Below are 16,294 nucleotides of genomic sequence, written 5' to 3'. Positions count from 1 at the left end.
TCATCAAAATATTTTGCATTGAGAGGCGTTTCTAGGAAGTAAAATTTCTTTAAAACTTATTGTAAGGAATTTAATAAGTTAAAATATTTTATTTTGCCATTACAGTACAAGATGTAGTAGTTGTTCTGACTTTTCAGTCGCTCTACTGTCGCACGCGACAAACGCATACTTTAAAGATGAAAAAAAGACATGTTCCAAGAGTTTTTTTTCGGCATGGGGCTTAAGCTAAAGCTTTTGATTAGCACTATAATTGGTGCTAGGACTGACTTTGGAACATTGTTCGTTTTGAAGATATAGAAATTAGCCAAAGGCTTTAGCACGCGACAAAAATATATGTGATTTATTTAACTACCAGCCCAACTTTCAAGTGCAGCGATACGAGAAGAAATATTTTTTCTTAAAAATGTTTTTGGTTTGATGTAAAAATATTAAGTAGCTTCTTTTTAATAACATTCTAGTATCTGTTGCACACTACAAGTCGCTTTCCGTGCGCAGTCCCATTTTTGGCTGCAGTGAGTTGTGACGACTGTAAGTCATTTTTCATAAATTGATTAAATAAATATATATATACGTATTAATATTGTTTTTGAATTGCTGTTATTATTTTCCTGTAACTTTATTTTGTCACAACATATGTTTTAATAAAGCCTGCGTGCAATAGCTTTAATAGTACACATTTACATAGCTTTAAATTTTTAAATAATTTAATAATTAATATGTTTGAAGTAACGACACTGAATGAAGTGGAACTAGTGAACGACTTCCAAATACCGATGGCCACCGACTATCGATATGCCCAATCGAAAATCAGAATCGTGAACTAGTGCGGTTCGTGCAGCTCTAGTTCATTACTAGTTCGTGTGCAGCAGAACTCAGGATTTTTTTCGTTTCGTGTGACGTGAAAAGTGCACATAATATTGGTTCGAATTAGCTTAAGTCTTGTTAACTAGCCCAACAAATAGCCATGGTAGGTAACTCCTGATCGATGGAGGAGCGATATAGGTGATAAAGTGCTGACGCAGTGATCAGTGTGTGTGTGCCGCGCGTTACCTGGTGTGTGTGCCGTGTGGCAGTGTGTGCGTGTTAAAAAAGCGGCCGCCGCGTCACAATACAAAATTGTGCTTCGATTTTTCCTAATTGCATTTCGATTTTCCCACTTTCCATCAGTCGTTTGCGGAAAAGATAACGGGCCTGCTGGCACGGCCGAACCAACAAGATCCAATTGGACCGGAGCAGCCCTGGTATCTCAAATATGGAAGTCGACTGCTGGGCATTGTGGCCGCTTTCTGTGAGTTAATACACCTACGTATTATGTTAGCAAAGTTAAGATATGTTTTAACCCCTTGGGGACCGAGAAAAAGAAACATCCGTGACATTGGGCGGCCCAAAAATATGTTGCATCGATTTTTGTGTACCACCCGTTGTTGTTGCTGTTATCTATTCGTAGGTGTAGTCGTGTATTTGTGTTTGTCCCATTGTGTGTACGCACGCTCTCTGACATTGATAAAGGAAAAGAGCGAGAGAGTGAGAGCGGAGAAAGGAAACATGTAAAAGACAACACAAAAAGGATACAGAAAATCGTACACTGAAAGTAAATCTTTGAGTGGCCCTACATAAAAGTTTTTTTTTATTGTAAATCGTAACTGTAAGTTTAGCGAATAGGGTTACCGCTAACAATATTTAAATAAATACGGTAAAAATATATTTCCTTTCTTACTACAAGGGTACTCCAAAATTTTCTTAAATGTACTATTACAATTTTTTGTAAAAGTGGAATGGTTAATTTAGCATTTTTATTAATACATAAAAATATAACCAATTAGAAAACCTCTGTCCTGCGCATTTCCATTTTTTCTTTGTGTACAGGATATTGCAAGTGTGTGAAAGAGCTTTTCTGTGTCAAGTTTGGCGCTCTGTTTTTTCCATATCGAATGTAATTCTCTGCGACCATTCACTGGAAATTCGCATTGCCTTTTGTTTTATCAGCATCCCCCGTTTCTTTTCCGCCCCCTCTTTTTCTCTGTTTCGTATTGCGTATTTGCTTTGTTATATGTACTCATTTAACCTTAACCCTTCAGATGCCCCACGTGTCATAATGGTAACATTGCAAAAAATTACTCAGAATCTCTTGAACTCAACAAACTCGGCTATTTTTCTTAGCTGTCGGAATTAATTTCATCATCACCAATAGAAGGCATTCATGATTGCAGTTGAATGAACTTCTCAGAATTCCTTATCGAATTCCCCCAGCCATAAGTTCGATATTTTCAAAGCTTCCTTGTTTCTTATGGATTCAATATTATACAGCTTTGCTTGCAATAATTATGAATTTAATACGCTACTTCACAAAAAACCATGCTAAATTTGCAATCGATTTTGAAAATCTTGTTACTTTTTGTACAGCAAATGGCATAAGTAAAAAATAAAGATACATTTTGAATTTCTCATTCATTTGAAATCCCAAAACATATATGTATATATATAGTGCTTTGTGTTGCTTACTCATTTAAATATTTTTCAAAATTAACAAATTCATCATAGTGTTATTATCAAAGATGTTTTTGTGCAAATTCCTTGGAATATTTATTTTTAAAATGCTGTTCATATATTTTTTCATTTACTTACGAGTTATAAGGGGACAAAAGTTATAACAGCTGATATGATGGTTACAAAGAGGGTTAATCGCTCTTTTTCCAAGGAAATTAACCTTTTCCTTAGCGATTTTCTTTCCCTGTACAACCGCTTCTTTTGTTGTTGCATTTCCTGGCGATGTTTCTCACTTACTTAGGGAAATGGAGAAGTTTCTATTCAGCAATTGTTGACCAACAAATGTACCCCATCCACTTAAAATCAATATAAATAGCTGAATACCTCAATTAAGGGAGCAAAACTCACTCGTGCGGCTTCGTCAATGAACCGGTTGTGTTTGCGTAAAATAAAACCAAAAGTCTATGATTAATAAATAATTTTTTTAGCCGGTCCGTAGAGCACAACGACTTCTTCCACAAGTTGGGTCAGTTTGTCTGGCTTTATGAACCGCAATAACCTCAAAACCCAGATCGCATTTCGCAAAAGAAACAAGAAAGAACGCTATAGTCGAGTGCCTCGACTATCAGATACCCGTTACTCAGCTAAAGGGACCAAAGGGAAATGGAAATAAGCAAGCAGCAAAGCAAGACTGAAATGCGCCACCTACCGGCGGTAGACAGATTTAAGCGTTATGGGCGTTAGGGTGGGCGTGGCAAATTTTTTTTTTGGTCAATCGATAGGTATTGACGAGACCGATACAGTTCAGTTAAAATTTTGTATCTAGCATGAAAATTGTGGGCGCCACAGGCTTGGGCGGTTTGTGGGCGTTAGAGTGGGCGTGGCATATTCGCGTATCAAAATTGCGCTGCGTACAAAGACACGGAATCTAAATCTGAAATCCTGATTCTATATCTTTGATAGTTTCCGAGATATCCACGTTCATATTTACGATTTTTTGAAGTTTGGGGGCGGTTTGTGGGCGATAAAGTGGGCGTGGCAAACTTTTTTTTTAATCAATCAATAGGTATTGATGAGAACAATACATTTCAGTTAAAATTTTTATTCTAGCATCAAAACTGTAGGAGCCACAGTTTTGGGCGGTTTGTGGGCGTAAAAGTGGGCGTGGCACTCTACTGAAACAAACTTGCGCTGCGTAAGAAGCTCAGGAATCTGCACGCCAAATCTCAATAGCCTAGCTCTCATAGTTTCCAAGATCTCAGCGTTCATCCGGACAGACAGACGGACAGACGGACAGACGGACAGACGGACATGGCTAGATCGACTCGGCTAGTGATCCTGATCAAGAATATATATACTTTATGGGGTCGGAAACGCTTCCTTCTGCCTGTTACATACTTTCCGACGAATCTAGTATACCCTTTTACTCTACGAGTAACGGGTATAAAAATAAAACTTGTAGGTACAGAATACATAAAGTTAAAAGTGATCCATAAAAAGGAATCTTTTTTTATAAATGTAATATTTTGAGCCTAAGAATTTAGCTTTCCCTCGTGATCTTCCGTATTATTTTCTGTAGCCACTTTTATCCAATTATCACGCCCGCACCGCCATTTATTTATCTAAGAATTAAAGTCGTATGTGCTGTTTGCTCTTTGTTTATGCTTTTATCATAGACCAAATGCAGCTGATAAAATATTTTAATGTAATTTGCTTGTACGCCCCTGCGATATCAAGTAGAACTTAGAACATTCTTTCTATGAAAGTTAACTTACAATTTGCCCAACTGTTTTTAGTGTGTTTTGTCACGCTTCTCTGGCTGGCTATTGTGGCTAATTTATAAATAAAAGAGATCCGGTGGCATAAAAACGTTAAAAACTGGCACACATATATGAGTCAGCCTTGTCGATTAGATTGCGATTTCAAATGTTTATTGTGCTCAGAGGGAGTATGTGATTAACATTTTTGGTCGGTCTCCTGGGTCAGCGTTTGAAGATAAGAAAATACGCCTCAAAAACTTTTTAACAAAACTGAATTTTAAGAAAAAAAATATTTAGAAAATGCGTAGTATAATATTGGTTACATTTTCCCCAAAACATCCCTTTCAATGTTTGTTTAATTTTGTCAGCTATTTGCAAGTTTTGAAATTTAGTTAAATATGCTGCAAAAAGCTGATTTAAGTTGAATGAATTTGTAATTAAATTAAGCTTTATTAGGGCACTAAATATAAAAATAACAATTTACTTAAATAACAAAATGACTTACAAAAAATTTTATTTGTTTACTGCAATTCGATAACTGTTATCAGTAAAAAGTAGGTAAGGCTATACTGTTCTTTGATAGCAGAATTCCAATTAAAAGGTCTGTTGATTCATAGTGACACCCTTTAAATTGGCGATCACTTTAAATTGAATCACTTAAATTAAATAAACTTTCTGATATATTTGCTTTACAAAATATGTAAATCATTTAAAATGACTTTGTAACCTAAACTTAATTTTTCATCTTGCGCTTGCAGTTGCCATACTCTTCGGCCTGTGGAATGTGTTCTCTATTCTCACTCTCAGCGTTACCTGCCTGGTGGCTGGCATCATACAAATGGTGGCAGGATTTGTGGTGATGCTCCTGGAGGCGCCCTGCTGCTTCGTCTGCTTCGAGCAGGTGAACATGATCGCGGATAAGGTGGACTCCAAGCCCTTGTACTTCCGGGCCGGACTCTACATTGCGTGAGTAACAGCTGGAGTTTCCCAAAATTTGTATAACTTAACAATGTTATATTTTATTTTCAGCATGGCTATTCCGCCTATTATCTTGTGCTTCGGACTGGCCAGCTTATTCGGCAGTGGCCTGATCTTTGGCACTGGCGTCGTCTACGGAATGATGGCGTTAGGCAAGAAGTGAGTAGGGGCGCTAGAACCTTTGAAAAAAATCCCAGAAAAATTCCGAAAATCGAAGCCAAAGCCTGCATTTTTAAGCAGATATGAGCCGAATGATACCACATATCAAAAGCTCGTCAAGGATAAAATTGGGCATTAAAGAACAATTGATTGAATAGTTGGACGCTACATACCCTACCGTCTTAACAGTCTTCCGATCGTTTAAATGTCCCATGTGCTACCACAATTCGATTTCAATAATTTGAACAATTATAAACAAAATATCTCAATTGGTCACTTGTTGGACCTTCAGCCAAATGCTAGTAACGAATTCTTTAGATGAGAATGACCAGTTTAACAAATGTTTCGAAAGGTGTTAATCTTAAAACTAAAAAGCACAGTACTTGCAGTAAATCAAAACACAATGAAAATATTGTGATAAGATCAAACTGTGGCTCAAAGTCGCCCAAAACTTACTTTAAACATAAAGTAGCCTAAAAAAAGAGTGCCCGAAGATCATATTAAATTTTTCCACTTTCTAAAGCGATTTTCTGGATTTTAAGGCGATTTCTAACTATAAAGTGGGGGTTCATTTTAGTTGCTTAGCAAGCGGAGGAAAGAGCGATTTTAGTTAGCCATGCTAACCCATTTTTGCTAATCGAAACCAACTGTTTTCTCTATATTCCCACGATGTGCTTGCCACTGTGAAAACGCTTAATAAATATAAACTAACACGTAGAGCTTCTCGGGAGGACATGGCCGCCGCTGCCACATCGCCCACACAGATGGCCGGCAGTCAGGCGGGCGGTCAGATGCAGATGGGCGGCGATCAGCATATCACACTCATGGAAGATCCCGACGTCTGGCGCCCCACATAAATTCCTAGCCGCGCGATTAGTAACTGCCAAAAAAAACCACAACTCTCACACCCTCAGATACAGATAAAGATACAGATACATTATCAGTTGAAGATAAAAGACACAGATACTCAGATACACCCACACAGAAAACACAACACTAGAAATGCAAATGATGCAACAATTGATCGAGTAACAAATATTTTACGGCGCCTAGTTTTTAATGTTCGTTCCAAGGAAAAATGTAACTAGGAGGAAAACAAAATCAATACGAAGCAGCAGTGTAGGGCATCAGAGAATAGAATACAGAACACCCCACCAATTACAAAAAGAAATTGAACGAAATTCTCATTATTGTTGAAACCGAGAGTGTTAGTAATCAAAGTGTTTTTTGGGCAAATGCATTTCCGTCATTCGTCCCTTTTTGCATGTCATTCGTATTCGTATTCAAATTTTTTAATGTCTTTCGTCGAGCGGTTGGTGTTGTTAAAAACTACAGTTAAATATATTATACGCATAGAGAAACTACTGATAACAATAACGTAATACACATGTCAAGCTGCAGTAAGCATATATTTTTAGTGAGAAACTATATTTGAAAGCTAACCGAATGCAAGAGAAACCTATAAGTAAACCACAGCTTCCACACCACACACTCTCACACACAGCTAAAGCTAATTAAAGAGCCACTGATGATATGGACAAGTGAATGTCGAGAACCTAGAGCAATATGTACAACTCAGAAATTATTAACTTTATATGCTTTGCTTCGATGTAAACCATACAATTAAATGTTAAACGTTGTTTGAGGATCGATTTGCTCGCAAGATAGTCACAAATTGAAATTGAACATAATCAAGCATACAAATAGAATATATATACAACAAGTTGAGGAATTACCAGTTCTATTTTTTAAATGTTGTGAACAAAAAACGTGTCCATTTCAATTTGAAGTATTTGTAGACAATTTTCTTTTTAGACAATCACTTGGTTAATAGGTTTTCTTTTTCGGGTTTCGTATGATTTCTTGTTTGCTAGTAATATGTGCTTCATTTTTCGTATACTTAAGTTATTTATAAGTATTTATTCCAATCGTTTAAACTTTGAAAGTCTGAGAAAAAAGCGATTTAAATTATTTTTATTGTTGCCTATTGGCTTCCTTATCGCAAGAAGCATTCCAAATCTTTTTATTTACACTTAAGTTATTGTCTTTTTATTTACTATAACTTTAAGTAGACATTATTTAAAAACTACTCGCGAGAACTTGTTATAATATAGCCTTCGCCAGAAACCGAGAATCTCACCTGAAGTAAAAATGAATCGTAATAAATTTGTTAAAATTTGTTAATCAATGAACGCAACACTAAAAATGGAATCATGTAAAATATTTCGTTAGCAATTGAACGAGCATGAATCAAGTATCAATGACTTTGTACATGCCACATAAAAACTGTCCAAAAACCTGCCGTTAAAGCCAAGTACAACCAACGGCGGCCAACAGCGTAATGAACAATATACGATTTACGCTCTAACAACTCGTTAATAACTTTGCTGCGTCCAAGAGATCACCAAAGGCAAATACACTTTGAGCTTTTCATATTGTAGTTCCTAACGAATTGTATATTTTTTGTAGACTTTTTCCATGTAGAATATATTGAGTAGTCAATACATATGAAGTATTTTTATTTTTGTACATTACAATTGAAATAAATTAGCTTAATTCCCGTAGATCCTGGCATTTTTGCAAAAATTGTACATTTCATACTGTATTTAATGCTGCTTTAGTTTTTTTTGTTGGTTTGTCATTGGTCTGTGCATCAGTATGGACCATTCTTGCTGTTCTTTCGTCCCTCGATCCTATGTAGGCAAAATCACAGTTTTTAGTTGAGCACTTGTAAACCCTATAATTTCGTATACTAGTTGTGCAATCTTAAACTGCAAATACCTAATACTTTCTTTTTATTCTTCCGTACAGAGCGTCTTCTGAAGACATGCGGGCAGCTGCTCAACAGACCTTCGGTGGAAACACGCCCTCCCAGACCAACGATCGAGCGGGGATCGTGAACAATGCCCAGCCCTTCTCCTTCACCGGCGCCGTGGGCACAGACAGCAATGTGTGATCCAGGAGCTAGCTGATCGGGATACCGGAGATTCGGGGAGCTGGGTGTGCCGTGAGAAAACAAGACTCAAACGCAACATTTGAAGGCAAACCTAACCAAGAGAACATCAGCAGGCAATCTACATAATCATGTGCAATTTCAAATTGTTCAATAACCAACGCAATGGAATCACAAGTGTTTTTAAATCCGATTAGCTCTGATCTCCTTCTAGAGCAATCCAAATTATTCAATCAGACAAACCCCTTAACGAAACCTATCATTCAGTTAAAAAATCACGTTTAGTATTAAATGTATGTAAATGTTTATTGGGTTTAAATGCGTTTTGCGTTTTCTATATCCTATCAATTGTGTTGCCTGTGTCCCATCATTCCAAAATATTTGGTTTCAACTAAGTAGAAATTGCAAATAAATTATTGAACGACATCACTAGCGAGGTGAGAAAACCATGTAAAATTTATGTTTAGTCATAGTTTAAATATACCTTAAATATATTTAAATGCATAATACTAAAATGTTTAAATTAATGCAAATAAAACTATAAATATTGTATGTAAACCATATTAAAATTGAATTATACATACTTTAAATTATGTTAAATAAAATTAATTATACAAAGCGTCGTTGTATTCGTCATCAGAGATATGGGGCATGCTTTTTGGATGATTCAACAACTTGAGCATTTTTATACCCTTCAGTCAGAAGTTTGCAGCGCAGTTAAGGAGACGTTTCTGACCCCCTAAAGTATATATATTCTTGATCAGCATCACTAGAAAAGTTGATCTAGCCATGTCCGACTGTCCGTTTCCACGCAAACTAGTCGCTCAGTTTTAAAGCTATCGGGATGAAACCTTCCCAAAAGTCATATTTCTATTGCAGGTAGTATTTAAGTCGGAACGAGCCGGATCGGACAACTATATCCTATAGCTACCATCGGAATGATCAACAAAATAAAAAAAATTATTACTTCGGTGCTTTTTAACATATTAACTTATACTCTTGGGAATACCATTGTTTTAATATTTCAGAATTTGGAATAAAATTAAAAAAAAATATGACATCTATATCATAATATGTAGCTGTCATAGGAACCATCGGATAACTAACGTCATAATAATATAAAGACCTTTATATTTCGTTTTCGGTAAATGGAACATTATCTTAAAAGTTATATAATAAACTTTTAGTTTTCTAAAAATCCGAAAAGCTCTGTACATACAATGCTGCCACGGGAACGACCTGAAAGGGTATAGAAACTTCGCCTTGCCGAAGTTAGCTTCCGTTTGGGAATAATAATAGTCTAGACTCATTTGTAAATATCTTTTGTTATTTAAACTTCTCCCCATAAAAACAAATACTACTTAAAAATACAAATTTTGTACAAATTGCTTGATGTTTAAGCTTCAGTGGAGCCGCTTTCATTACTTTTAGAAGATGCTGGTTGATATTCAATAGACTCAGAGATGATTATGTCGGATTCATCAACGCGTCCGTCATCCGCTTGCGAGTCATTTGCAGGCTCATCGGAATCTTCTGAGAATTCCCAACGGAAACGACGATCGCTAATAGCATCGTTGCCCTGGTCCACAACTTCAGAGGAGAGACTAACGGCGATCACTATGGCAAGGACACCTGAATGGAAAGATCGTTGTTAGATGAATTTGTATCCTTTTCGTGGCTTTCTTCTCCAAACTCACCGAAGAACAGGAATAAAACCTTGTTGGACTGCATATTTGATGGTTGAATATAGCTTGAGATGCTTTCGATGCTAAGTGAGCTCTTGGCCCAAGTTTATATACCCAAACTTTTGCGAATGCCTTGCGATTTGCCTGACCCAACAGTCAGTGTTTGACTAATTCAAGATCAACAGATCGCCCTACAATTCTATATAAAAACAACTAACTAAATATTAGCATAGCTATTGAGTTTGAGGTCTCTAGAGAGTGATCAAGGTCAGCATTTCGGGGAGCGCTTGGGAATTTCGAGAGCTAGAACGGAGTATTAAGGTCGTAAACGGGCTTGGCTAATTTAAAAATAAAACAACTTATATATATATACTAATTGGGGATACTTAAATCGTATTCTAATATTCACATTGGGTAGGACCACCCTCAATATTAATACACAAAAATAAAAACCACGAAATTATTTCTTGCCTTAAGAAACGCTTAGACTAATTATTGTACTATTTTTGTAAAAACTGATTAGATTCAGCTGCCAGTTGGGTAGCAGTGTGCTAATCTAAAGAATAAAATTTACGCATTAATAAAAGTTAAAAAAAAAATTGGGTAGGTATCTTTTTATATGTATATATATAAAATACAAATTTACAAAAATATGGAAAAACCTTTTTTTTCATATAAGATTTTTTATTTATATGCATGTTTTTAAATACATATAAAATACTATAGTTTGCTTATTAATAAACAGCTTCAAAAATGGTTGAGTGAAGAAACTGTCAGCTGATTTATATTTTTTTTTGTATATCTTAACAACATTTAAAATCATAGCAAAACAAAAAAGTTTTTGAAGGAAACTTAAATTAACTCAGCTATGACAGCGTCTTCAACAAATGTTAATTTGCTGATGAAATTATAAAATAAATAGTCGTTAGACTGAGAGTAATCGCGTACGAAAATTTGTTATTGTTGTTATCTCGAGAACAATAATAATAATTTCTTAAAATATAATTATTGTGTGTTTCTTATCTGCCAGAAAAATGTATGGCGGGCAGAGCGTTAGTTTGAACTCGAAAGAAAATTGCAGCCTGAAAGTATGCCACACTTCGCTAAAACAGGCGAATTCAATTGAGGCAGGGCAAAACAAATATCAAATTTAAACAAAAATGAGCGAATTCAAAGGGTAACATCTCATTAAAAGCATACTTTTGGGGGTATCAGTTAACATAAGTTTAAAATTTATTTTGTAAAGCATAACTTTGGGCAATGGTTTTGTGAGAACTTGAAAAATCGAGAAAGAAAATTTAATTATTATTAAAAAATTTGTGGTAATCAACAATAAATATCTATTATTTTTATAACATTTATCGATTTTTGTTAATATATTTAAACAGCCATTATTCCATTTCTTAAAATCTAAAGACATCAACAATTCTATAAATTGTAGTCGCTGTAAAATGATTTTTGGCATGGTAAGAGCATATGATATCCCTTAACATGAAGCAAAGCTCCAAAGTGGCCAATATGTATAATAAATATATTGGTTGTAACAGCTCCTTTTAAAAAACAAAATACTCTTGCTTTAAGTTGTCTCGTACTTGAATTTACATAAAAAATTGCATGAAAGAATGATCAGATTGAAAAGGTGAGGGAAGGTGAATTATAGGTAATGAACATAAGCGTAACTAGAATGTCCTTCTGAAGGGCTTAATTAATAAATATGAATAAAAAGCGCTGCACAATAGTCAATAAAAATCATGGTAGATGGACTTACTGAATTGTAAAAATCCGTATAATAATCATTTTAGGGTCGTCTATTTTTCTGGGGTTTCCAGTTCAAAAATTTCAATGTTGATATTAATCCGTTTGGATAAAGAGGATCCTCAATTGATTGAGCCCACATAAGTTGAGCATCTGTCTAGACATCCTTTTAAAGAAATGCCTGGGGATCTTACCTTTTTACGTAACTCAATGTAGCAGAAAATCCTTTTGTCTCCGCCATTGTATCTTCGCAATCGATCGTAAGTCTGCCTTTGGGGCAAAGTATCGATTACGCAATTCGATTGAGCAGGCAAAATAGTTCGGTGGCGGAAGATGTGGGTCAAGTGTTTGGGCAGAGGGAAGATTTCGGATGAAAAGACGCCAGATACAGATATTCCCACATCGCATCTAGGGAACTCACCAAAGCACTTTCAAGATACCGAATTTTCTCTGGCTAAAGCGCCGCAGGACAAAACTCTGCGATGACAGCTCAATCTGTGGAGTGTGAAGGAATTTCTCGGCTCGCAGCATGAATTTGGAAATGGTCCGGTTTTTGGGATGCCTGCTGCTTAACATATTAGCACCAGGACATCAAAGGGACAGCTGAAAGTGTCAACAGTTCTTGCCAAGCGAAGTCGGCGAGTTGACAGACGAAATTCTGTTCCCAAAGCCAGCATGAAATTTGTACTAAAGTTGGCAGCAGGATGCCGACTTCCCGCAGGATTCCCAGCTGTTTTTTGGCGGCATTTATTCCATTCGCCATGGCTTTTTTTCTACATTTTTCCAGTGTATCTTTTCCGCCAAATGGGATTAATTTGAGATTTTTTAAATCGAGTAGCGCGTAGCCGCCTTAAGACTTTGCTTCCGCTTTTTTCCCTTCTGCCTGCTAAATGGCATTGTGTTCAGGATCTGCTGCTCCTTTTTTCCTGGCTAATCTCTACTGCTCACATCTCGGCCAGCTGCTCCGCACCGTTTGCCTTTTGTGGCTTGACCATTTCGCTTTGTTGTACGCCTGCAACTTCAAAGGACGCACGTCCTTTGTCCTTTTTGTCCGTTCATTTGCTTAAACGCATCTTATCCTGTTAAAATGTGCGCCCCGGCTTTCCGTTTCGCTGGAAAATTGATCTTTTTTGCAAATTTCCTTCTCGGCTCCTGGTCTTCTGCTCTTTTCAGAACGCTCTCGAGTGCACACTAATTGAGATTTTCCTCCTTTTTCCATTTTCATTGCGGGTAATGCAATACACGAGTTCCGCTTTCAAGTCGACGACAATGGTTCTCCTTGCTTGTTCTGAAGAAAAGTTTTTGGAAAACCATTTCGAAAACTAATCGGCTATTGTAAGGTGTTCTTTTGGTTGGGGGCTACTGTGCTGAATTTTATCCATTTAATACTTCTTTTGTTGAGAATGGATATTTCATACCAATTCAACTAAGTTGCAATAGTTTTCCTGAAAACTAATAGTCTGAGTTAGTTTTAATGGAAAAGAGAAAATAAGGTTTGAAAATAAATATTGTAATGAAAATTAGTTAATTTAAAGTATTTTCATTACTCGATAAATTTAAAGTAAAGAGAGAAACAATTATTATAAAGCAAAATCTAAATTTCAATAATGGAATTTCATAAAACCTTACAATATAATAATATATCTAAGCAATAAACATTTTCCACACCTGAGAGATTCACCAACAAACCGCTAAACATAAATGTAACAATTAAAATGGCTGAGCGGACCATAAAATTTCTGTTCGGCCAATTAGATGTTCTAAAAGCCATACAATTATTATTATATTGTTAGGTGACTTTTAGATGTCCCCATCCACCTACTATTTTTAATTCCGAGTCCAATTCGAGTTCCATATACATGTTCATGGCACACGCAGCGCATTCATAACAATATTTCATCAAAAATTCAAAGCACCTCCCCCTAAAAAACATGATTATTAATTAAAATTCCCAAATCAAAATCAAATTACGAGTAAGGCACAATAAAAAACATGAAACATGAATAAATTCCCCCAACAGAAATATATATTTTTTGGTGATTGGGTCGAAGTTGGGGAGCGATGTTGGCAGCCTGTCGCCAGCGGCTTCCGTCGCCCAACTTCTAGGAATTCCTGTAGCGGCAAAATGTGCTCGGAAAATGCATATATTATATACAAATTAAATTATGCATAATTTCCATGTTTTCCTCTTTGTCTTCTGATTTTGTTGCTGGTTGCATTTAAACAAAAGTAGCGTAGGGCACCCAGCACCAAAACCATAAAACTGTCATAAGGCGCTGCCAACGAAATCGAGAGGAGGCGTCCTCTGGAATCGAGAATTATGTTCTTTTGGGGACGCATGTGTGACAAAGAAATACTTCGATATTACGGAGGGGTCAGTAAAAATGGAAAGCATGTGCTTCCTGGGGCGCTACACTAAACTCCGTATGATTAAATCTTGTATATGAATCTTTAAAAAACTTTATTTTTAATATTCTTAAATATAACTAGGTAAAAAATAATATTCATACATTTAGGTTTAATGTAAGAGCTATATCTTTACATTTTGCAATAATAAATATTTGTAGCAAATTATTTCAAAATGTTTTCTAAGACATCCGAATTTTTTAATACAAAACATACACATCGATTTCCAAAGTAAATATTTCATTTTGCAATATTTTCAGAAAAGTCTACTATATAGACCTATACTAGGATATTCACATTATTTCATGTTCAAATGCTGTTAATATTCCAATAACGATTTCCTTGAGAACGCATACTATGCTCGGCAGTGTAATTTCCATAAATTCTAAATGTTTTGTGCTCAATTAGCGTATAACATTGTCATAACCTTCCGCCAGGCGTCCTATCCGCAGGCCCGGATCCAATCCAAACCCATTCCCAATCTGAATCCCAATCCCAATCCCATGCCCATCCGATCAACAGGTAAAAACTGATTTTAAATGCGGCAGAAGGACCGCCGACCTCAGCGGGGATAATGCTCATTTTCATTCGGTTTCGTTGGAAAATTGTGTCTGACGTTGGCGCAAAGTGCCCGGGGCATAGTTTTCCCCATTTTCCATATTTACCTTCGCTCGGTGCGCGTGGCGCGATTTAAATTATGATGACGCCAAGGCGCCTCCCCGAATTGCTGGTGGGCCTCATTTCCATCCCGTTTCCATTTAACATTTGAGGGCACTCAGAAAAAACAACATTCGTTTTAAAACATATAAATATATTTTATTTGGAGCCCGATAGATTTCTGAGATAATTTGAAGTCTAAAAATAAATAAACAAAATATTTAAATAATATGTGGAATGTTTTTAAGATGTTTTTGTTGATTAGAGTTCTATCAGAATAACATTTTTCAACATGAATTCCAAATCGAATCCAGGATATAGTGCCTTGAATTATAAGCGTAATTATATTTTATTAATAATCTTGGTAAACATTTTACAAAACGAATGTACATTGTACATATAAAATATTAAGAATTAGTGTAAATAAACAATTGAAAAATCAATTTTTGTTTGGCCCTGAATCCAAAATATAAATTAGCAACCCACCGAAATAAAAAAGTTTTCCTAATAAAAGGGGGGACCTTAAACCCATTTTTTGTAGTGTTCTTTGTGCAGGGAACAGGAAGGGATAACAACGCTGGGCGGCGCTTCCACGGAACTATAAATTTTCCAGCTCATGATTACGCCAGGAGAAATATTAATTGGTCAGGAGCTGCAGCATGAGCAGCTGCCGCCTAATCTTATCAAATATTTGACAATAACCCAATTAGTAACCACCTACAGGAGGATCGAGAAAAGGACATCGGAAGGACAAACAAACATTGCGCAAAAAAGAAGACCTTTTTGGGCCTTATTTTTTTTCGAGAAATGCTACCAGGGAAGCTGACAGGCAGTAAGACATCAGCAGATATAGATGCAGCTGCAAATCGGGGACAATGATGTCAGGTCGGAGTCAAAAGCGATGCTCGCGTCAACCATAAAACTAGCCGACCTGGACAAAGAGATAAAACTGAAGAAAGGACCGCCCCTGGCGGGGACATCTTTGCAGGACTCTCGGCAGGCGGGCAGAGCCTCTAATTTGAGAAACTTGCCTACAGTTTAGAAGGAGCAACGGGCAGTCCTTTGCCCAAGACATTTGAGATTTTGCAGTCGATGATTCTCAATGCTGGACATTGTCTGTTCCGAATTCTAAAGACCCTCGATCCGAAGACTGTGTGTCGTGTGGATGAAAAAAGCGCAATTGAAAGCCACAAAGGACTACGAAAATTTGCCATAATCATGACATTTTGTTCGCCCGCCCTTTTGTCTTTCATTGCATTCTTCTCGCTGAAAGATCCTTCTTTGCCTCACGATATAATCGCTGTAATGTTGCATCTTTATCGGAGTTAGGCCTGTGATATCGAAGAATGGAGGGACGACAGTGGATGATGACTTTGTTGTTGATATTGTTTGGGGGATTGTCCTTTTGATATCTTTTTTAAGGGAAAACTGCAGTCTGCTGCGATACTTTCTGG

The 16,294-nt window shown here is 36.4% G+C and overlaps 2 protein-coding genes across 3 annotated transcripts; one reads left to right on the top strand and one right to left on the bottom strand.

Annotated features, from left to right (window-relative positions):
- Positions 1-827: 827 nt before the first annotated feature.
- On the top strand, positions 828-8,956 carry LOC119554115 (calcium channel flower). Of its 2 annotated transcripts, none has more exons than XM_037864883.1 (5): positions 828-967; positions 1,168-1,288; positions 5,006-5,213; positions 5,277-5,384; positions 8,196-8,956. In XM_037864883.1, exons 1-5 carry the CDS (start codon positions 965-967, stop codon positions 8,338-8,340), a joined length of 585 nt encoding a protein of 194 aa, XP_037720811.1. In that variant the 5' UTR covers positions 828-964; the 3' UTR covers positions 8,341-8,956. The 2 variants fall into 2 exon arrangements, with proteins under 2 accessions (XP_037720811.1, XP_037720812.1); XM_037864884.1 differs by lacking the exon at positions 8,196-8,956 and adding an exon at positions 6,103-7,581.
- A 777-nt stretch (positions 8,957-9,733) lies between these two features.
- Positions 9,734-10,122, bottom strand: LOC119555199. Its single transcript, XM_037866456.1, has 2 exons — positions 10,035-10,122; positions 9,734-9,969 (listed from the first exon to the last, which is right to left on the bottom strand). The coding sequence occupies exons 1-2, from the start codon at positions 10,066-10,068 to the stop codon at positions 9,734-9,736; spliced, it is 270 nt and encodes an 89-aa protein (XP_037722384.1). The 5' UTR covers positions 10,069-10,122.
- Positions 10,123-16,294: the final 6,172 nt, after the last annotated feature.

Source organism: Drosophila subpulchrella, chromosome 3L, assembly GCF_014743375.2.
Source record: "Drosophila subpulchrella strain 33 F10 #4 breed RU33 chromosome 3L, RU_Dsub_v1.1 Primary Assembly, whole genome shotgun sequence".
NCBI classification, from domain to species: domain Eukaryota; kingdom Metazoa; phylum Arthropoda; class Insecta; order Diptera; family Drosophilidae; genus Drosophila; species Drosophila subpulchrella.
Note: the sequence above shows the minus strand (reverse complement) of the source record. Positions and strands in the feature narration are given on the sequence as shown.

What these genes read in the sequence shown, in the direction of transcription:
- LOC119554115 (XM_037864883.1), top strand. An exon ending in GGGCATTGTGGCCGCTTTCT is followed by an intron (nt 1,289 to 5,005) that starts GTGAGTTAATAC and finishes TTGCGCTTGCAG; the next exon opens with TTGCCATACTCTTCGGCCTG. An exon ending in ATGATGGCGTTAGGCAAGAA is followed by an intron (nt 5,385 to 8,195) that starts GTGAGTAGGGGC and finishes TCTTCCGTACAG; the next exon opens with AGCGTCTTCTGAAGACATGC.
- LOC119555199 (XM_037866456.1), bottom strand. Translation starts at nt 10,068, where the DNA reads ATGCAGTCCAACAAGGTTTTATTCCTGTTCTTCG. An exon ending in GGTTTTATTCCTGTTCTTCG is followed by an intron (nt 9,970 to 10,034) that starts GTGAGTTTGGAG and finishes CTTTCCATTCAG; the next exon opens with GTGTCCTTGCCATAGTGATC.